Source organism: Hakea prostrata, chromosome 11 (assembly GCF_041222555.1).
Source record: "Hakea prostrata isolate BN-2017 chromosome 11, UWA_Hpros_2, whole genome shotgun sequence".
Lineage (NCBI taxonomy): Eukaryota > Viridiplantae > Streptophyta > Magnoliopsida > Proteales > Proteaceae > Hakea > Hakea prostrata.
The window spans coordinates 5,862,366-5,886,036 of record NC_142610.1 but is presented as its reverse complement, the minus strand read 5'-3'; the positions used below and the strand labels follow the sequence as shown (position 1 = coordinate 5,886,036).

Here is a 23,671-nt window from a genome sequence, read left to right as displayed (position 1 = left end):
TATTTGGGGATGGGACTCTACATATAAGCTAATTAGAGCATAAAGAACATATTGGCATATGCATTTTGCTAAAAGATGTATGTATAACACTTCCTTAATCTCAAAAAGTATGCCGAAAGTCTCAGGGAACTAGGCGTAAAAGTCCTGTAAGACCCTGCATGTTGTGTGTTTTGAAAGGGCAAGGTGGCCAAGGTGGAAGGACTTAGACAAAGGATATGAGATTAACAAAGAGTTAAAAAGAAATGTATTATTGTTCTTAACCAAAAAAAAAAATCTTGCATCATGTAGGATTGCATTTGCACCAGGCCTTTGATCTTATCTTCACCAAACTTAGTAGTACTAATATTCGCAGTAGGAATAAACTCTCTAGTAAGACGAGAATTGGGAACAAAGGTTTTGGTAACATTATATGATGGAAGATGGAACAACATACAAACAATAATCCAGTTAATGGATATAGACATGAATGATAATGTAGGGTTAGTAATGTTTACCCCAAACATGCTATTAGACCAATATATATATGGAACAACATACAAACAATAATCCAGTTAATGGATATAGACATGAATGATAATGTAGGGTTAGTAATGTTTACCCCAAACATGCTATTAGACCAATATATATATATATATATATATATATATATATATATATATATATATATATATATATATATATATATATATATCAAAGTCATAGCATATAAGAGAAGTTTCCGACAAATAGACTATAAACATAACATTTAATACATAACTTCTAAGTTCAAGTTCAATACTTCAAATACAAAGTAACTAATTTTTAGCCTAAACACACATCACTTATAACCTAAAGTATTCCCAAATTTTGGGAATTTTTTGCTAATTAAAATATTTTTATAATTAAAACATTAATTATTAGTAATTATTAAATACATGAAATTAAAATTAAACAACCTAAAATTAATTTGGACACCATCACAATGTAGATTGAGTTATGTTGTTTCACGTACATCAAAACAAAGCCAATACATCATGTATATGTAAGTTATTTTTTGAAAAATATAATTTTACATGTAATTTTTTAATTAGAAAAATAAAGAAATACTAGCACACTTCAAAAATTAAATCTAACAACATACATTATTAAATCTAGCTACCAACATAGAAAAAAAATTCAAGGGAAACTCAAGTTTCGACCGGGTGAAAATGGGAAACCTAGGTGGGAAATTGAGAAATTTCGAGGAAACTTAAGACTTTTTTGTGCAATTTTCGACAAGTTTTAAGGAGTATTTTAGGGTGGGACTCTGCATTTAAGCTAATTAGAGTATAAAGAACACATTGGCACATGCATTTTGCTAAAAAAATCAATGTAGATATGTCATTCAATGTATATAACATCAATGTAGAGTTGTCCAAGAAATACACTATAAACTTAACTACTTAAGTACATAACATTCAATATATAATTTCTAACTTCAAAACATCAAATACAAAGTAACTAACAATAAAAGGAAAGTACAACTCAATGCCAAGAGGAGTGCCTCGGTGGATCCATCCTATGAGCTGAGTAATACTATACCTATAACATCCTCTCCTCCAGCCAACGAACATAGACATCCTATGACATTTTATGCCTAGGGTTGTCAAAGTAATCGACAATTGCAACTTTATAAGTCCAGTCATCAACATGTCTAAGATAACCAGTTTGAGGGAATATGCAATTTGGATAGGGAAGTCTTGATGGAGGGGGGTATTTGTCATGGTATTTGTCATGGTATTTGGGAAAACATGAAAGAAACAAAAAAAAAATTGAAAATTTGTGAAAGTTAAGAAACTTGCAAGAAAAAGTCTCAAGTTTCCACGAAATTTCCCAAGTTTCCATGAAATTTTCGAAGTCTCCCACAAAATTTCTCATGTTTCCCACAAAATTTTGGAATTTTTTTTTTCTCATAAACCAGCTGGTCCAGCTAGGTTAAACCAGGTTTTGACAAGTTTCGATAGGTTACGAGGTTTCGACAAAATTTCGACGGTTTCGATTGAAACTAGGGATTTTTTTTTGGGTCCCCTAGTTTTTCGTTTCGAGGTTCCCAAAATGGAAAATTTCGGTGGAAATTTCACATGTTTTGACCGAATTTGTTCTATAGCTATTAGAGACAACATATATTAAATTCAAAAGAATCCAACATCATCTAAGCCTGAAAAAAAATTTTGGGGAGAATTTGATTGCATTGCAAAAAACCTTGAAAAATCTTGAAATGACCATCAAAACTATTGAAATCACCAGAGGGGAGGAAATGGCTTAAAATCACCTGGAATGGGCTCACAAAGGGTCAAAACTTGAGGTTGCACCTGGGCTTCATTCGAAAATTAATGAATTTAAGCGAAAAAACCACCTAGCAAACCGGTTGACCCAGGTTTTGCAAGCTTCGAGCAGTTTCGATGAAATTTCGCAAGTTTCAATGGAAACCTATGATTTCATTTCGGTATCCAAAGGTTTCATTTCAACTTTTTCAAAATGGGAAATTTTGCTTGAAATTTCGCATCTTTCGAGGGAATTTTGTTCCATGCCTCAAATGCAAAAAAGATCAAGTTTGTATAAATAAGAAATCAAACACAAAATCCGGTACAAAGCACATAGAAGGAAAGAAAACCAAACGAATCATCTAGATCAGACACAGCAAAACAAGAGGATGAATCCTCTTCAAAACTGTTGTAACTGTTGCTTTAAAGCAAACATGCTACCTGTCTTGGAGGAAAACAGGCAATGAATAATAAGCAAGTCCTTGGTTTTTTCCCCCTCTCCTCTTTGGGCTTAGATGACCATATGAAGGATCTTTCGTGCAGGTGTATGGATGACTAGAGAGGAAGGCTAGAACTCTTTAATATGCCAAGAGTACTCTGGATCAGCTTCGTGCAAGGTGTTTAATACTTCAATCTTTTAGGCCTCATGTACTCAACATAGGAGACATGGGTTTGATTATAATTCAAACTGGAAAGTAAAATTAGAAATGAGATGCTTAAATGCTTTCCTTATAGCTTGAACTTCAACACAGGTATTTCATTCTTACATGGAAACTTATTTCCCACCTTTCTTTTTTCAATATCTACTTTTTGACTATTTCTCCAAAAGCAACAATTTTGACAAGCATGCAAGAACATAAGGAATCACATGATCCAGGTTTTTCATCACTATTATTACTTAGTAGGAACAAAAATAAAAGATTATTGGAAAGGCATTATAGACAAGATGCATAAGATGTTTGTCAATTTTATTCAACTGCAGAAAGCCAATGAGTGTTACCTGAACTGCTTGACCAAATGCACACGAAATACCAAGTAACTCCTTGACTTGCTTTATCCCATGTGGAATCGATCTCCTTGTATCAATTAAATGGATTACAGGGAGGCAGGAATCCATAAGAATCCTCCAAGCATCACCATTTTTCTTGACATCTCTTTTCTCGATTAAAACATCCAGAGCTACTTCACCCTTAGTCTTGCAAGTGTGTGTCATGTTATCTCGGTTAATCCACATCACGTTGGCTGAGTTTACTCGAGGATCACCTTTCATTTATTTTATTTTTTTTGGGGTGGGTGGGGGGGCGGGGGAGAAGACAGATTCAAAAGCTTGAACTTATGAACAAATGAATTCAATGTGCAACACATAAAAAGGAAAAATAGAATTCCAGGAGGCAGAATATTACCCTCAAGAACAAAACATTGACGAGACACAGCAGATTAAATTCAATCAGTTCAGGAATGCCAATCTTTCCACAATTGAAAATCCCCGCAACAGTAATGCCAAATAATATTAATGTCATGAATCTTTAAGCTACTCCACTCTCCCATACTTACAGTGCTGTTGTTACCCATACTACTAAAATAGCTTCATTTTCAAACAGTGTGGAAACTTGATGAAGAGACAGTAAGAGTCGGTAAAGTATGATAGAAGTATCTTTGTGATACCCTCATTTACTTAGTCCATACCAGAAGTTGAATTCCAGATTTCAGAAAGAAATGGTGGATGCTTTTATAACAAGATAGCATAAGGTGTACCCCTGAGAAAGTCTCTCTCCCCCCCCCCCCTCTCTCCCAAAAAAGAAAAAATCCACACCACATATTATGTTATGAATATTTCCAAATATACAACCAATTTTTTTTTCAACATAAAACAGTTAGCTTCTGATTCATATAAGCCCAAAATGTCATATTCCCATGTCTAGAGAATGACATTCTAAAGAGCAAATTTCTATCGCTCCTTATACTTAAGCTCTATTTACTAAAACTCCCCAACTCAAGCTTTCACATCTGATTCCCCAAAAATCCAAACTCTCACCTCTTCTGCTGCCTGGTATTTTTAAATACCTAAATTACCCATCTATTTTTTTTAATCCAATCAGTTTCTCTCTTTCGAGTTGAGTTGGCTCATATTAACTGGTTCAAACTCATTACTTGAACAGCCAAACTGATCTTGTAATTCTCTATTTTTTTTCCTTTTTCCCACTCTGAGCATTCCTCCTTTTTCTCCCAATGAGATGAGGTAGAGAAAGAGGCAATCATCCCAAACCAGCTCACCAGTGTCCTCACAAATCATCTTTGTGCAGCTTAAAAGTAAACAGATATAGGTATGGAATAACCAAGGCCAACAAATGAATAATAATAAATCAATATTCAACCTGTCATCAATAAGCAGAAAGCAAAGCAAAGCAAAAAAATGCAGAAAAGGTACTCAATGAAAAGAAAAAGACAGCAGCTTCAAATATGAAAATCGCTTCCCCAGACCCACAGTGACAGAAGCTTTGCATACTGGGTTGCTAGCTACACCTTTTGACTATTACATAATACCTTTAACGATTGTCTCCAACAGAACAGGGCAGATGATATTGGCCAGGATTTGTGAGTTACTCTCCAATGCATCGGCACTCGTATCTTGCAAAAAGAACATTAAGCAAGGGAATTCGGACAATTTATCAACAGGTGATTGCTGAAGACAATTATCAACAGGTGATTGCTGAAGACAATTATCAACAGGCGATTGCTGCAGACAGCAAGATTCACTGCAAGGAAAGAAACATAAAATGACTAGTAGGGATATAACTGGAGTTTCACTTGCAGGAAAATGGAAATAAATAAATCTAATCAGCTTGTTTTCTTGCATTTTATTTCATAGCATATACAAAGAGAAAGGAGCACCCTTCAAGTTTAAGCAGAAGACCTAATAGTTAGGTGTATGTCTCCCTGTTTGCTCATGCTCTAATCCTAGTTTTATTTACATGAGTTTCCCATTAGAAGAAGCAATCATGAATGAAACCAATGACAACAACAGAAGGGGAAAAGTAGATCAATGACCAGGTAGGAAAGAACAGAGATGGACTCCCTAAATGAACAGCATGGTTTGTCCTCATCTCAAATTTCATTTTTATAAAACATTATGGATGTTTATATAATACCTGAGAATTATGACCACAAGCAGACCACTTGCTACACAGAATTATTTTGAATTATGACCACAAGGTGGGCACTCAGTGATGCCAAGCGACGCTATTTGACATATGATATGGAGTTTTATGCTGTTGTCCAAGTGTTACGCCACTGGAGACACACTATCATCGGCAAAGAGTTCATCCTCAATACCGATCATGAGGCCCTCAAGCATCTCAATTCCCAAAAGTCTATTAGCAACTGGGATACCAAATGGGTTGCTTATCTAGGAGTTTGTATTTGCAATAAAGTACAAAGGTGGAAGGAGAATACAGTGGCTGATGCATTGAGGCATTGAACCAAAAAGTACTTTCTCCTAATGGTGGTTGAATGTTTTCCGTAACACAAAATTCAAGTTTTCAACCACATTCCATCCACAAACTGACGGGCAAACGGAGGTGGTGAACCAAAGGTTGGGAAATTTAATGAGGTATTTAGTTTGTGATTATGCGGATACATAGCCTTCTTACTTGACATAGATGCTTACAACAACTGAGTTAATCAAACGATAGGTCGTTGTCCATTTGAGATTCTACCCGGAGTTCAACCCCAGCGGCCTATAGACCTGGTTCCACTACCACCACAAGCACGCATAAGTATTGAGATAAACGAGTTTCTGCACCATATTACAGAGGTACATGCAGATGCTCAACGAAAAATAACTCTCAACAATGATGTCTACAAGGCTACAGCTGATGGTCATTGACATATGTAGAGTTTTAACCAAGAGACATGGTGATGGTTCATGTCAATCCCTAAAAGGTTACAACATTGAGGTCAACAACAAACTCCATCCAAAAAAAGATGGGTCCATTCAAGGTGCTGAAACGTATTGGACCTAACACTTATGTGCTCAAGGTACCGGCTAAAATGAATACAAGCAACGTCTTCAACATGGCTGACTTGCATCTTTATGTAGGATATCACTCTAATGACAAAGACACCGAATAAATGCTAAGGCTGCCCCAATTCAAGCCACTAATTGATGATGTCATGGAGGAGGTTTTGGATGACTCTTACAAAACCACTCATCGTGGTACTGGATGCCATGCTTTCCATGTCAAATGGAAAAATCATCCATGACATGATAGTACTTGGATTCATGCCGACAATTTCATGAAACTTGATCATGATATGTATAAGTGTAACATGTCATTCATCCATTCGTCAAAGATGAATGTTATCAAGTTGGGGAGAGTTGATGCAAGGCTGAAAACATATGCTAGAGAAAAGAATGCCAATGGGTCACAACAGTATGACCCAAATCAGCCCATGGCTTTCATGGGTTGGGACTATTTTGGCGGCCTAAAGTCAGACCACATGTTATGATCTTTATGGGCTAGACTTAAGCCCAAGTCTAGTTCTTGAGAAAGTCAATAAAAGGGGTAGTACTTTGGAAAAAAAAGAACTCATTGTCAAAAGTGTTTCTTTTGTTAGGTAGTGGTTATAGTGATTATTAAGTGGGTGCTAGCTAGCGATTGGATGGTGTTTTTAATGTTTATGCCTTATAGAATGGCTATATAAAGGGACTAATGTAAGAGGGTATAACACACTCATCATTTTGATCAAAGTCACTTTGTTAGTTGTTCTTCCTAATGGAGAAACTTTTTGTCTGACCAAGGTAGGTTGGTGTTCGATCCAAAGGATCCACATTGCACTGTGAAACCCAGGTGTTATTTTCTTGTTATCATTGTTTTGTCAATTCCCTCATATTGTTCTCTCACTTTCTTAGCCTATTGACAAGTCTAGTTTAGTGACCATTTTTTGCTTCGGTTACTATTCAGATTTGTCATCTACTTGACATTCGATTTATGGATATCTTTCTCATTTCATACGGGTGATCTACGCTTTAGCCTAACTCAGATCTGAATCCTATATGCCCCTATTTTGAAGAGCTATTCTGCCCCTGTTGTTAAGTAATTTCCATTGTGATTTAACTCTATGGTTAGCCTTGTTTCGCGTCTGAATTATGTTTCAGCTTTATCTGTCAAATCTACAATGTATTCCCTGTGAAAAGATCTTGATTGGCTACTGTTTTGATCATTCAGTATTACATTACAAGGGTTTGCCCCTATGGAAGGCACTATAAAAATTTTAATAGGAAAATAAACATTGAAATACTACAGGATAAAAACAGCAAGCATAAAATAACAAAGGATCTTTTCACCTACAGCCAATTATATAAAGGTAAAATCCAACACTGAGACAGTTAAGTCATAATGGTTCATATGACTAATAAACAACTACCAAGATGGCCCAAGAGCGCAGTGTATACATCATTGAACCATGCAAACCCAATAAGAGGGAAAGGTCCATGTACATATTCCACTTTTTATGATTAACACCTAAAGTTAGCCTCTAAATACATGTAGTACATATATCCACTGATTGACAATAGAACCAGAAACCTTAGATGTAAAAGGAAAGGCAATAAGATTAAAAGAGGGGGAAAAAATTCAAAAAAAAAGGTCCAGAGAAGAGGTCATAGGCCTACTTTGAACAAAATAAAAGCAAATCCAATCCCTGCCTAAACCATACAACTTTCCCCTTCTCCAAAGACAAAGTCACAAGAAAACCAACAGATGTCAACAACCACCCCTTAATCCTACAGCAGCCAACTGGCAAAAACAAACGAGAAAGAACATCTAAGTTCAAACTCCCTGCCAGTGGAAACAAAAATAAAAAAGCAAGATGAAGTTATCAATCAAGTAGAGGATGATATACAGGTTTCCATCAGAGATGACTCCGGATTCTTCTAATTATTTTTTCTGTTCTTATTTCTAACCTGTATATTTGTGGCTGAGAAGACAAAAACCCTTTAAAGTTAAGAACACAAAGGGATGAAGCAAAAAGGGGGAAAGAAACACTTTAGGATCAAGCCCCATGGCAACTATTTACTATTCTAGAAGCAAAAATCAAGACAAGAACATGGTCAATCGTCCAAGGTCCATTCATAACACAATTCCAAACAGACCTGAAAGTCAGCGATGTCATCTTAAAGAGATAAGCAAACTTTTTCTTCTTCTGGAAGGACTTGATAGTCTGCTGACATACTTGAAGAATCTCATACATGCTCCTGTTCAGTGATTTCAACTGCATCTGTAGAAAACAATATAGGTTTGTTTGGAGCACCAAGTGGAGCAATTTTATATGTAGGCAAGAGGCAACCACAGACAGAAAAATCAACAATAACAAATTGCACCAACCTTGTCAAGATGTATGTGACCAACAAGGCCAGCATTTCTTTCCAAACCTCCAGATGAGGTTCGCTGCTTTTGATATCTGTTTCAACGAGACATCAATCATGTATGAAACATGGATACAAAATGAAACATACATAATCAATGCTGTTGGAAAAAGAAGGATAAAAGAGATTCAGGCTATTGAAGCAATGATATTTATAAACTACAGCTGCAGTCAACTCCTCCACCAAACTTAGGTGACCATGACCTTCAGGATCAGACAGTGCAAACGCACAAATTATTTATGATACTTTGCACATATACTGCCCACAAGTCAGTTATTTCACAAATACTATTAAGTTTGGTACCATTGGAGTACGCTGGTCAACAAACAGAGGTACAACTACTTTTGCAGTCTACAGCAATGGGAAGAGTGTCCCTATTGTGGCATATATTTTGTTTCCTTCTTGTAATGCTTCCCAAAGCAATTTTGGTTCTATTAGTACTAGAAAGAGGGGCCTATTAGATTAATTGGCAGCTCCTCTCCTTGCAGTCTCATCCCCGCCCCCGCCCCCCAAAAAAAATAAAAAAATAAAAAACAACCCGTCTTTCTCTACTCTCACTACCACTTGCACATACTGGTTCCAGGTTTGTCACATACTCACATGGTATTCGAACTGTAACAAGTATCTACTTTGAGAGTCATTAAACTTCTCTGCTTTGTGGTTTTTAGAATGTACAAAGGGCCAAAAGTACAAAGGAAAACTGGCTTTTGGGTTTTTTTTTCTTTTTCTTTGGGGGGGGGGGGGATGGATCTTCCCCAGGAGGGATTCTAGCATGATTTCTTTCCCTTCTTTTTGTGTTTTTATTTCCTAGTTAGGGTGGAATAATTCCACCCTTTATCTGATCTCTATTTAACTGAATATTTAGGGATATTTAGGGAGTGCTTCAGATAAAATGTGACACTTAACTTGGTTCTCATATTTCCTTCATTCTTCACATTTCTCTGTTTCTCTTTTCTAATTCACATGGTATCTGAGCCAACCTATTAGGGACTGCTACAAAGTTTTGACTGGACAGCTCTCTCTCTCTCTCTCTTCTCTTGTCTATTTTTCATTGGGTAAGGCTCCAAAAGCTCTTGAGGAGCTTCTTCACTTTTTGATTAAAGGGTACAGCACCCTTTGCTACTGTTTTCGTATCTCATAAAGAGCAGTTCATGGATGAAAATAAGGAACCACGTTCTTATGTGGATTTGTGTTCGAGGTACAATTTATTCATTTTTTCCTGAGAATAGTTATCTGAGTTTGGTCATTGAAGGAATCGGTGGATCAATTGCTCCTTTTTGGTTCTTTGAGGACAGAAGATGTACTTGTTGCTGCCTTTATCAGAAGCAAACAATTGAACTTCCATTTGACTCGGTGTTTTGACCAACTTACCAAAATTTTGGAGCAAAACATGGCACAATGGTGTACCATGTTACTGGTGATGGTTTCGGTGGGGTTTAGGTGGTTTTTCCATCTGGCTTTTTTGTTTACAGCCTAATTTAAGGTCAATAAACACAACGGCAACGTTATTCTTCACTAAGACTTAACACAAACTGCTCTTCTTGATTCTCATGTCTGGTTGTCTGCGGATGAAACTGGATCATGTATTTCACAAATCTAAACATGGACATACAATAAGACATTGAAACTCTCATTAAAATGCAAAAACTATGGAGAAGTAGTCAAATCTCAATCAAAATTTACAATTTACAAAGAACACCTCGAAATTCTTGACAGTTCACACAATTTTTGTTGAAATTTCACCAAAATACCAAAAATTTGACGAAATTCAGTCAACTGACTCAATTTTGTTTCAGACCAGGTTTTGTTCCAATACGCTTGAGATGAACGAAATTTCGCAAAATTTAGTACCACAATCTGAAGGTTGGGAAACCAGTTTTTCTGCAAGTGTTTCTTTTATGAAATCAGTTTGAAGATCAATTATCGCTGATGTTCTTTTTAAACAATCCCAAGATCTGTAGCCAGTATCAGTAAACAGAAGAAGAAAGATTCAGGGAGAAGAGAGAACAGCCGGAGAATAGGAAGGACATTTGGAAAAGAGAAGTAACATTCAAAGTTAGCGCCAGGCGCCAACTCTTGATGGGACAAGGTGGCAGCAATTAGGAGTCTAGGTCCTGTGGCGCCTGTCAAACTTGGGAGTTCTTCTTGCATGAAATTATCAGTAATTTTTTATTCATCCAAACCTTATGAATACAAAGAAAGAATAGGCTATTTACACCCCCCTACTAAAAGACCTTGGTTCTAAGTGAGATTCCCTTATAGATTTGGATCCCACCACATTAATCACAACCGTTGAAATAAAAAATAAAAGATCTAGTGGACCCTAATTGACGCATGCTGAAATTAAATTCTAACTAACTTAAAACTCTAATTGACACACGCTAAATTCTATTTAAATAAAACTTCTATTTAAATAAAACTCTAATTAACATGTGCTGGAGTTAAAAGGAACTAAGAGCTCAAGGACTCTAAACTAACTCAAACTGGACTTCTTAATTGATTGAAAATCTACAGAAAATAAAAGAGAAAATTCTGAAAATAAAATTCAGCAACTAAATTAGGGCTAAAGTGACCAAAATACCCTACCTAAAGCGTTCGGCCAGCCCTAGATGGCCCACTTTAGGGTTTCGGCCAGGGGGGGTCAACCCTGTTCACATCACAGTCTAGTCAATAAACCACAACTCCATGCATCTGATACACAGATGAGGGTGTACTCAAGGAGAAGGCTACAATGGACTTCCACTATTTTGTTGTTTTATGCCCCTTTTTTACGTGCTGAAAAGGACCAATGAATTGGTTGGCTCAGCTGGTATGGTTTAAGGCTGTTTAAGCTGTAGTCTCATGTTTGTGTTTCCCTAAGTCTTCTAATTTTATCTAGCCGTTATTAGGTCAGTTCACATCAGGCCTGACAGAAAGTCATGTAACCAGGTCCCAAGGTTGAAAGTTTATAATTTTGAGACACTCCAATTTTGATTCCATTCTGATCTCTTTTATTTCAATTTGTGAAAGCAACCCACAGAGGAGAGAACAATTTTAATCTAAACTACTGTTTTAATGCACATCTGTTTCTTTTGAAGTTTCCCTTGGTGCTTGATCTAAGATAAAAGAACTGGTGTCTGATCCAGTTGACTCCATGCAGTAGGAAGCCAAGGGACTGCATTTTGCTGATGTTCTTCATCTCATTCAAGTTCTCAAACCATTAGAAATTTAGAAGCGCCACCCCCCCCCCCCTTTAACCAAGGTGTTCTCTGCAGCTCAATCTGCTGCTCCATGATTATTTTCTATTTCAGATAAGTTCCTATTTTATTCCCTCTGCCGCCAGCCAAACCACCCATTTCTTCATCCTTATACTTTCTAAGACCTCAGTAGTCCAAGTTTCTGACCCTACTGTCATCTGTTTGAGCAACTTTCCCTAGGACACTGCCTCTATTACAACATACCTAATCAGCTTTTGTAGCACCCCTAGTCTGTAGAGTTTCAAAGCAATGCTGTACCGAGTTCAGCTTTTTTCTTATTGTTGCTTGTCAATTGAATGGAGTAAAACGTATCCCCAAAGTACATAAATTTCTTTACTTACCCTGACAGAGTACTTTTACCAACTACAACTTTAGTAACTTCCCATTAATTTCACCCTGTTTTACCATCATGGTCATCACAAACAGACCACTAGATACATAGATGCATACAACAACTATTCAAGCTCCTACAGGAGTACAGTAGAGGTAGACTACAACAACAAGAAGCCTTGTCCCAACTAAATGAGGTAGAAGACGTGGATTCCTCCCTCCCAATCAACTCCTTTTGAGGTCATACAAGATACAAGGCCTAAGCTATGCATATCCTTTCTCACCACTTATATTAAGGTTACCTTAGGTCTACCCCTAGCTCTTCTAATTCCTTCCATTTGGATTGAATCGCTTCAACATACAGGAGCATTTAAAAGCCCCCGTTGAACATGGTCATGCCACCTCAAACAACTTTCTTGTAGCTTATCATTTACCAAAGCTACTCCCAGACTAGCTCTAATATGATCATTCATTACCTTATCCTTCCTAGTCTTGCCACTCATCCATCTTAACATCCTCATTTCTGCTACACTGAGTTTATATGTATGATGCTTCTTAACAGCTTACACTACACCAAATAGCATAGCTGGTTGTATGATGCTCCAGTTTTGAAAGCCACATAAAAGCTACGATAGCACCTGTAGAGGCATAGGCATTGGTGGTGGCATAAACAGCAGCAGTGTGAGATCGTGCTCAAAACTCCAATAGTGTGCGAACCACTAGTTCGACATAGTGGTAAATGGGCTCAAGGCAATGGAGCTAATAAGTCTCACCAGTCCAAAGCCGAAAAAACCGTCACTTTCGACATAAATAAGGCTGAACCTGACGGGCAGACTGGGCTTCGCTTCTTTCGTTATGAGTCAATCTTCGAAAGGTTGGTAGAAAGAAGTCCATCGCAAAGTAGACTGCTTCAGTCAACAGAAGCGGCTTCCAGTTGGTGGTGCAGATAGGCTTCTAAAAGCGAAGGTCTTCCAATTGACGAATAAATGAAAGATGAAAGCCACCCCGAACCTGGGTGATCTATCCATGACCAGGATGAAGCTTGGGTGAAAGGTTGCGGAGGTCCAAACCGACTGATGTTGAAGAATCAGCCGTTGGTACTCTGAATCTTCACAAAGAATTCAGTTTCACCGGGTCCATGTCGAGACAAGCAGGGCAACCCTTCGCAGATTGGTAAGATGGAATTGGACAAAGAAAAGAGAGTGCTCGACCGGAACAACAGCCACCGTAATTACATAGATAATTGCTCCTCTCGGTCGAACCATCTGAAAGAAGCTTGCTGTTATGTTGCCAGCGAACGTTAGCTTTCAAGCCCGGAGGCTAGCTGAAAAACGGATGCGCGTGCACTTATTTCCGCTTTTGAAAAAGGAATATGTCAATCACACAAGACAACAACGCACCTCTCAACTTCATCCAACCTATTTTAATTCTTTGAAAAACATCATCCTCTATATCACCTTTTTTATTTATGATAGAGCCAAGGTACCTAAAATAATCGCTTTGTAAAAAATACCTTCAATTTTTCAGTTGTTTGCACAATTAGCATAGCTGCATGGTTACCCATGAAAGAAATGACGGATGCAGTTGAGACCATGGAAGAAAATTCGATCGAAATGGTCGAAATTTCGACCGAAATGCCTGCAAAAATCCAAATCGAAACGAAATGTAGTAGTAGGCACGAAATGTATCCATATCGTTTCATATCAACCAAAATTTCGACCATTTTGACCAAAATTTCGACATATCAGCATTCCAACTTGTTTTTCCTTAGCTTTTGTTGATTTCTATCCCATTTTCACCTAATTTTCACTACTCCTTTGCCTTCAAACACCACTTTTGCTCATTTTTTGCCTCCAAACACCTCCTAAACCACAACAGCTACAAAGGAAACTCTAGCAACAATAGAATATGAAGCATGAGCCACACCCAACAGTTCCAAACTTCCCCTTTTTTTATTTTTGTTTTGTTCATGCCTTAAATGATTTTGTATTGCCTTGAAATTAATATATGTTTAGCCTAGGACTATGATCTATAATTGTGTTTTGTTAAACTTATCTTTTTATTATTTGCTACCATTTTTTCATTTTTTTTATTTTAATAATTATTTTCTAAAATAATGTATTTTTATTTTATGTATATATGATATATAGGCTTTAGCTTAATATATTTGAGACACCATTACTTGATCTAGTCGGTCATTTTGTTTTGTTGACTTGTATATGTAACCATTCTACCAAACAATTCATGTATGTTGTTGATTCTATGCATGTATGCAATACAGTTTGCACTTGTCGGAACCAGTCATTTGTTAGTATACTTGAATGATAAATTTTCAATAGTTTTGTTTTTTACAAAATACTAGTTCCATTGTGTTTATTATGCTTGAAATAGGTAGTATACAAAAATCCAAATCATTTTGAGTCCATATGAGGCCCAAAATTGAAGTTCCAATTTTCAGAAAAAAGTGTCCAGTTTCGACCGAAACGTCGAAATTTCGACCTTTTGCAAGGTCGAAATTCCTATTTTGGTCGAATTTTCTTCCTTGGTTGAGACAAAAAGAAATGTCTAAATCAAAATACCATTTCTTTTGGTCTCAACGACATCCATCATTTCTTTCATTGGTGACCATGCAGTTATAGTACCTGTGCAAACAACTGAAAAATTGGAGCAATTAATATTGCTCCAAGTAAAATGCTATAATGAAAGCATAAGCATATACAAAAACAGTTATATGAAACTATTTCAAGATTGGGTGAATTGCTTCCAGAAAGGACAGCGTATGGGTCAATAGGGTACATAGTAGATATCCCAAACAGGACTCTACTTGGACAGCAAATCCTACTCAGAATTGTTTGTGGGTATGGAGGAAGGTGCTTAAATACAGGGATGCAGCACAACCTTTCATTGATTGCCCAGTAGGAGATGGAAAGGGAACAAGTTTGTGGCTGAACAAGTGGCATCCCAAAGGTGTTCTAAATGAAAGATTTGGAAACCGAATAGTAACTCCCGTAGACTCCCAACGGATAGAGATGGTGTACAGGTTTTTAGTGGATGGGTAAGGAGGACTATACAAAGAAATCAGCAGGACGGAGGAATGGAGAGAACTTTCTCTGGTGGACAGGATAACCAAGGACCATACTGGTTTAGTGGTGTGGAAAGGGACAGCCACAGGCCTTTTCACGAGGAGTCCATTCGACAGAAAGTGCATGACGAGCAGTGAACGGTACTTTGCTTTGCTGAGAACATTCCCAGGCAGCCCTTGGCCGCCTGGACTTGGAGGTGTCTTCAAGATGCATTACCAACTAAAGACAATATTTTTCTGAGGAAGATTCCAACTGAGCAAAATTGTTGTCTGTGTTTGACAGGGAGAACTGGGACCGCGTCTTTATCACTTTAGCACTGCCATCCACAGTTTCCTAGTCAACACAAAGGAACAAGCAGCCTGCAAAATCTAACACGGCTCAAATAATTTACCTTTGTGTCCTTTCAGTATTTTGGTATGGGGCTGCATTTGCAACAAGCTTACAAATGAGAGGACTATTAAATGGATGAGTGAAGCTGCCCTATGGGTAAAACACCATTTTGACGCAATGGAGAAGTTCAAATAGTAGCTAAGCTGGCTCTGTATGCACCTACAAGCATCTTCCAACTAAGGAACTCAAAAATCTTTCGAGATAAAACCAGAACAAACTGCAAATGGTGGCAGCCATTGTTGAGGATTCTGAGGCAAAAAGCGGTGCTGTCTACATTGTTGAGGCAAAGTGCGGCGCTGTCTACATTGTGATGGAGGCCTTATAAACTCAACAGCCTCATACGGTTCACTGGTCAGATCAGCTGCAGAAGAGGCTATACTGGCTTTTGCAGGAAGAGAAGAGGAGCTGTCGGTGACTCAGTGCTATCAATGGAGAAGCAGGCCATCCTTGCAGGTCTGCAATCTGTACCCAAAAAGGCTGGAGGACTATCTCCATTAGATCTAATTCAAAGCTAGCAAATGATATAATTAATGCAAATACTCAGGGTCGTGGAGGATTCAGGCAACAACGGAAAATCAGGAAGGTGGCATCTATGCTATGAAGTAATTCAAACATATTTGGGAGAGTCGACTGGTGGATTACATAATAAGGATATACTGAGGCAAAATAGACAAAATGGGAGCCACAAGAGTTTCCTGGCGAACTTGAAGACCTAAGTCGAATGATGCAGAAAAATATGTTTATCACAGGATGTAATGGGTTTGCTTTCAAGTTTGGGACAGTGACTAGGAAGGAATGCATTCTCTGGTATGGTTCTACTCCAACCCTTAGTTTAGAAAGGCCTGTTTTTGTAATACTCTTTCTAAATACCAAACTCGCTAATCAAAAAAAAAATTTGTTTAAGTATACGCAAGTTTGGGATTATTTACTGTTCACATGAACAGTAAAAGCTGTTTTTACTGTTCAGGTGAACAGTATTATGTCAGTATAATGTTAGTGATGCTACTCTACTTTCTATTTCTAATGCAGGAATCTTGCTACATAGGTTTTGGGAGTTTCTAGAAAGCATAGTTTATATTTTGGTGGTAGTTTATATTTCAGAACTTTCTATTTTAAGAGCTAGAAATTTACTAAAGCTGTAATTTTTTGTTTCTTTTTTTTCTAGAGGACAATTACTTGTCTCTCAAGTTGTATTAAATTCATTAGAAGTTATAATAAAAGGACCATAATTCTAGACTCTTTAGCTAGAATCACAGGCCTCTTCTGCTGGTTCTTTATCTCTCTTTTCTTCTTCTTCTTCTTTCTTTTCCTTTCAAGTTCAGCTGTTGTTTTGATTATTTAAAGCTTGTTTTCTAACAAAAACAAAAAACGAAAAACAAAAAAAAAAACAAAAAATCAAGAAGACATAGATTCAGTGCTCAGACAGGAGCTCCAAAAAATTCTTAATAACTAATTCTAAATATAACAAGAGCTATACACATATATAAAAGGGAAATGAATCATACTTAGCAGCCTAGCAGATGATACAAATTACATTATCATCTATCTGAATAAAAGGGAAATGCTACTTAAAATGACTGAAATTACATACTCAATCATGAAGTCAACTGATATATCCTTCAGACTGACTCTCTTCAACTGATTCTGAACTATACATGCAGCATTCTCCCTACAAAAATCTTTTCCACAACCACAGTCACGTAGGTACAGAATTATACGTCGGTCAATTGGCTCACTCATGAAATTAACTTTGTAAAGTAGTATTTCCTGAAAAACAATCATACAAAAATATATAAAAAATGTCAATTAGGAAACACGAGTACACTATTCTGGAAATTAACTGATCAAATAAATACCTTCATCATTTCCCAAGATGAATTGCTACTTGGAGAAGAATCAAGGACAGCCTTATATGCAGGATTTGAAATTGCGGTAGCAGCTAAAACACCAACAGGTTCACCAGCAGGATAGAAATTCTTGGACTTAGTTAAAGCCTCCCCACTGTACTCAAACTGGAACACAGAATTGCTGCAGACATCTCTCACGGTCCCATCATAGCATATGACAACATCACGAAGAATGGCCATTAAACCCTTAAATAGTGTTCCAGGTTCAGTAAGTCCTCTAGACGAACGAACAAGCACCTCCCTGGAAGAAATAGAATGGACAAACTCCTCATACGGGTTCAAACCTTGAAAGAAACAGTTCTTTATAAGACCAAATGCCTCACATGGGTATTCAATTTCATTGACAGGATATTTGCTCTGACAAAACAGTGTCATATCAGAAACTAATGCCTTTGAGTAAAACTTTCCCCTATCCGAAAGCTGCATGCCTAAGAAACCAACTTGTTGGACGATCTTTGTAATAGCTGAATCACTTTTTGTGTCAATTAAACTGCCCAGTGTGGATAATTTCAAAATGAAGTTCACAACTGGTAGTTTTAGGCTTCTCAAGTGATTTTCAACTTGCAGCTCCACCAGTTCATTATATGACCTTGAGTGACGTAATAAAGGTGACATATCTTGCACACGCATTTGAAGATCTTCAGTGTCTATTTTTGGAATGAAGAAATCTTTCAAGCAAACACTGAAACCTACTGAAAAAATATTTTCCATCAGCAAAGGCTGTATGAAATTAAATAACTTGACAGCCGCTCCTGAACCCTTCTGAAAGAATACAGAAGAAAAGACCTCATTGAACAAGGCTTGAAGTAAATCTCTATTAAAATCCACTTTCAACAACTCACTTCGAGAAATCAAGTGTCTATCTCCAGAACAATCAAAACAAGTGGGTAAAACAGTCTGTAAGATTTGTAACGCAGTCCACAAAGGTCCAGCATGGCAAGCCTTCTGCAAGGCAGGCTCTGGAAAGCCACTTGAAACAAACATGGCTAGTTGTTGAGCAGCAGCTTTTTCAAAAAAGAATTTCTTGAACATAAGCTTCAGTGACAATAGAGAATCACTGACCAATTGCAAGTTCAGGTTCCCACTATGAGAGCTGCACAACTGCTTCTCCACAGAAAACAACTCCAAAACCTCAGCCTTTGCAGCAAGAGACTGAGGATAGAATAAATGCACACAGTCACCATCAAAATCAGCTCCAAAGGGTCCACAAATGAGAGGATTGATCTTGACAGTGTGGTCATTGTGAACATACACTGAAAATGCTTGCAATGAATGCTTGTGCGTGCTTGGCGGCCTATTGATGAATATAATATCACCATCCATAATCCGCCGATGGACAACTTGGCCAACACGCAAAGATGTATATCCTTTCGATCCTTCCCTCAGTGAGTATGTGGATGTCCCATCTTTAAATGTTAAACACAATTTGTCATCCACCAACTTCTGCAAATGTTGCATGTTGTGTACACTAACTTTCTCCTCAAATGTAATCCTTTGGGCAATATCTAGTGGTAGACCAATTTCATCAATCCCTTTGTATGCATCACCCGTTATCACACTGCGTGAAGAGAACCCAGACCCTTTACTGATAAATAATTTTCTCATCTTTTCAAGCCATTCTTTTGTAGAGGAGTTACTTGTATCTTTACTGATCCCAATTCTTGAATTCATATCTCGAGATGCCTGATAAGAACTCCAACCCCAAGAAAAGTAAAAATGATGCAATTAAAACAACATTAAATATGCACTAATTATTAACAAAGTTTTCACCAGGTAATTTAAATCAATCTGGAGATCATCCAATTGCAAGATACGAGTATGTGATTCCTCCACAGTATGCATATTTGAGCACACAACCAATTGATGCATATTTGTAACATCAAATAGGTCAAAGCGAACTCAAGTAAATAAAAGGTCAACCCATTTAATCTATATAGACATGTAGCCAAATTATAACTGATGTTCTTTCCATACAAATACAAGGTAGTGAAGAGTGCAGATAACTTCAATCAAGAAGTACCCGGGACTGATCAAATAGGCAAACCAGTGACAGGGTCAAACGGTTACACACCTAAAAAAAGTATATATTTCAAACATTAAAAAAAAATAACAATAATAATATTTACCATGGAACAACCCCTACATACCTTGGAAGAACCCCTAAAATGAAGATATTGTGCAATTGCTGACTGTAACGTATTAGCTTCAATTTCATGTGACTCAAAATTGGGAGCCCCAGATCTTGAACTACGGATTGTTTCAACTTCCTTGAGAACTTTCTTTAGCAGTGATACAGAAAGATCCTGGAAAGCCAACAAAGAATATAATCAGTCACCAAGGTAAACTAACAGAAGAAGAATTTAGATAATTGAGCAAGAACTTACGGTGGACATGATACTGATTCCATCAGAAATGTCAGGCACGGATAAACAATTTGGAGGAACTGGTAAATACTGCAAAATATATCCATACTGAGAAAAGTATCCTTTCCCAGCAAGCTTCTTTATGGTCTCCTCAGGAATTCTTTTAAGCATTTCATGGGCCTGCAAATTGTCACAAAAGCCAGTCAAATATCTGGAAGCACGAGAGTGTTTTCATAGTTTTCAATAAATGCAACTGTAAAATAATATTATCTAAAAATAAAATAAAAAAATAAAAAGAGAGAGAGAAAACAAAATGCATAAAATGATCCACCGCATTGTCAAGCAGACATAACTTTGATGAAAGATACATGTTTCAAAACTAATCAAGGAAATTACATAGACTAACATTTCAGTAACTCACAATTGTTATTCATACTGACTTTTTTTTTATCATTTGTCCTTTTTTTCTGGGTTGGGGGGGAGCCTTAATGGATCTTTAAGAATCGATGGGTACCCTAAATCATGACGTGAAATACACCATGAGTTTACCTGATCCCAGGCTTAAGATGCATGTCAACTTCAGAGGGTAAATGTTCTCAAATAGGTTATCCATCAGATCCCAACACCTAATCTGACAGTTTAAGGGAACAGTAAAATATGTCTCAGCTCTTTCTAAGAAAAGTGTGCATGCATCAGGGCAGAAGAGAGCGAAAAAAGGAAGAACCTTTCCAAAAACTTGGTGCCGCAGGGAGGTATTGATTGATAATCCTAAATTGAGCTGTTCCCTCTAATATTTTCTTTTCCTCTTCTCAGGCCGTAGTGCTTCTCGAGAAGGAAAAAGGGTTTCAATTGAGTGTTTCTTGGTGGGACATTGCCACAAGTTGGAAGGTCTTTTTCACTCTGCATTGAGGCTGTAGAAGTTAATTATCTTCGAAGTAGACAGGCCTCTTTCGGAGTTGTAAAGGCATAGGAAGTTATTCATACTTCTTCAGTACATTTTATTTTTTCTCCTTTCCCCCCACCCAAATGCTTCTGACATACACGAAATGCATTTTTCTAAATTGCCAACAATAAAAATACTACAGGAAGGACTATTAGATAACGCATATGATCAGCAACAAGAGAAAGACAGAACGAGAGAGAGAGAGAGAAGGACCTCTGTAGGAAGCAAAGTCCGCCGAATGTTATCACCGTAATGGTACCCATATCTATCTAAGAAGTCCCAGAAGCCAGCTCGTAACCTTGACTTTGGCGGAAGCATCAACTCCAAATAACATATATCATCTTTCTTCTTCTCTTTTACAGACAGTTGTGGGAATTCCTGCAAAGACAAAGTAATGTAACACTGAAGTTTTCTGATAAACCATGCCTAGTAAACCTGTAGCAAGGTAGTAGACTAGTAGTTAAGTATCAACCCCATAAAACTCACATCCTTTACCAATTAAACCCAGAGAAGAGGAAGATTGAAACAACCAAAAAATGGGAAAGAAAGACACAAGCAAGTGCAAAATGATTTCCTTGGCAAGGCAATAGTCTATGTCAATTTCACACATTCATATTGAAGTCATTAAGTCGTGTCAGCATCAACTGGGGTTACAAATATCTCTCTCCTAAAGCACAAAAGACTTCAAATAGACTTCAGTTAAGTAGAATTGCCCTGTACTGTATTTCTATTTTCCATATAAATAAAAATATTTCATAACACCATGATTTGAGTATTCAGCTCTTTTTCTTCTGTTTAACCTTCATCTTCTCTTCTCTCTTCCTTATGTCCGAGTACAGATTTCAAGTTCAAGTGTTCTCACATTGATGTAGCCTTGGACTGATTGGTTCAGCCAAGGACCAAAAGTTTTTCCAGTCCTTTGTACAGGTGAGGAAAATTCTAGTATTTCCAAGCAGTTCTTCTAGTACCCTAACACCCCATACCCAATAGATCACACTAATTGAATCAACTCCTTAAAACAAGTCAAAAAGGGAACAGACGTCCAATTTCCTTTACAAAGCCAAGCAACCCTCTTAATATGTACTTGGTTCTTCAACTTAATACCCATTTATGCCACAATGTATGCTTTAGGCAACTTTACCAATTAATCAAAGTAACTGATGTAAGCAGGAATCCTCCCCCAGCCGAACCCATAATCATTGTATGAGATCTATCTCACTTTTTTAAGAAGGCGAGACAAGATGAAGGGTGGGGTTCCCACATCTCACTTGAGATCCCGCCATATCTCATTATATCTTGCCAGATCTCACTGGAACTCTCAATTTCCGCCCCACTTTTTGCAAATTTCAACTGGATTTTCACTTGCAACTACTCTTAGCACATCTACGACACCAAAGGAAGATCAATCATTCTCTGTTTGTCTTATAAACTTCTAAGTTTTGACTTATATAGACTTTCAAATGATTGTATAATTTTATTATTCTATTCTAGAGAGCCAAGATTGTGATACTCGTATGAATGAATTTTGATAATATTAAGTTGTTTGATGTATCTGATACACTTGCTTCTCATTTATATGCCTTAAAGGTTCTATATTACATGTTGTATAACCTTACATTCCCCAATCCTACAGCATTTTGGTTTCACACTAAGGATAGACTTAGAAGACATAACTTAGGATTATTTTCTCACAAATCCAAGGCCACCAGTGTGTTCAAAAGGCCTCCAATAGGTTAAATACCAAGTTTCAGCTCAACCGAGACCCTAAAACCCACTGAGATGGGCCACCAAGTTGAAGCGAAAAAACCCCACATCTCAATAGAGATGGCGAGATCTCGCTCGAGAGCGAGATCTTCTACCATGCCCCTAATTAGGTCCCTACACCCAAGCTGAATGACGCACACGGTGGGCTGGCCGAACCCTACTAGAGGCATAATGGTCATTTTCCTACTAGAGGTATAATGGTCATTTTTCCACTTTGTTTACAGAATATTTTATTCCAGCAAATTTTGTTTTATTTTGTTAATCCAAATCTGATTTTAATTCCTTCTTTGAGTTAGTTAAGTGATTCCTACAAAGAGTTGGATTGCCATTAGGAATATATTTTAAATTAAGATTCCTTTTGGATAATTAGGTACGTTTGTCAAAGTTAGATTCTTTTAATTGTGTGGTTGTTATTTAATTGGTTGCAAGGGGATCGTAATCAATAAAGGATTCCCCAATTGAGTCGACCTTTAATTCCCAATTAGCGTCTAAGGCTTTCCCTCTAATTGTAAGGCTATAAATAGCCTACCCATCTCATTGTAAACTCATGTGGAATTCAATGCAAATCAGAATTTGAGGGAATTCTTTTCTTTTTTTGGAAGAAAAATTTGAGGGAATTGAACCATGGTCTTCTTGGGAGGGCCATGGCTGGGTTTTCAGAGCCTCATTTTTAAGTTTCTTCAACTTCTTCCAATCTCCAGCATTGGTTCGACAGACAAGCAGCCTTCCACAAGTACAGCAGCCCACCCCACACCTTTACCCCTTCCTTCTCACTCGCAGCCCTTCCCCTTTTCTTGTGCACCCTCCCTCTCCCCTCTCCCAACCCAGTGGCAGCCCCAACAGCCCCTCCTACCCCTGCAATCTCCCGTAGGCCCTTCCCCCCACCCCTGCGGCAACCCTAGCCAGCACCCCCACCTTCTCCTTGACCTTGTGGCATCCCTCCCCC

General features: G+C 37.5%; 1 protein-coding gene across 1 annotated transcript in view; it reads right to left on the bottom strand.

Moving 5' to 3' along the window:
* Positions 1-23,671, bottom strand: part of NRPD1B (nuclear RNA polymerase D1B) — a 55,682-nt gene that overhangs the window by 5,427 nt on the left and 26,584 nt on the right. The window contains exons 6-14 of the mRNA XM_089139630.1: positions 21,175-21,339; positions 20,040-20,198; positions 19,803-19,958; positions 17,605-19,338; positions 17,340-17,515; positions 8,669-8,744; positions 8,437-8,561; positions 4,827-5,038; positions 3,283-3,545 (exon numbers count right to left, since the gene is read on the bottom strand). Of these exons, the coding sequence (XP_088995756.1) occupies positions 3,283-3,545; positions 4,827-5,038; positions 8,437-8,561; positions 8,669-8,744; positions 17,340-17,515; positions 17,605-19,338; positions 19,803-19,958; positions 20,040-20,198; positions 21,175-21,339 (3,066 nt within the window). The remainder of the gene's footprint in view (positions 1-3,282; positions 3,546-4,826; positions 5,039-8,436; positions 8,562-8,668; positions 8,745-17,339; positions 17,516-17,604; positions 19,339-19,802; positions 19,959-20,039; positions 20,199-21,174; positions 21,340-23,671) is intronic.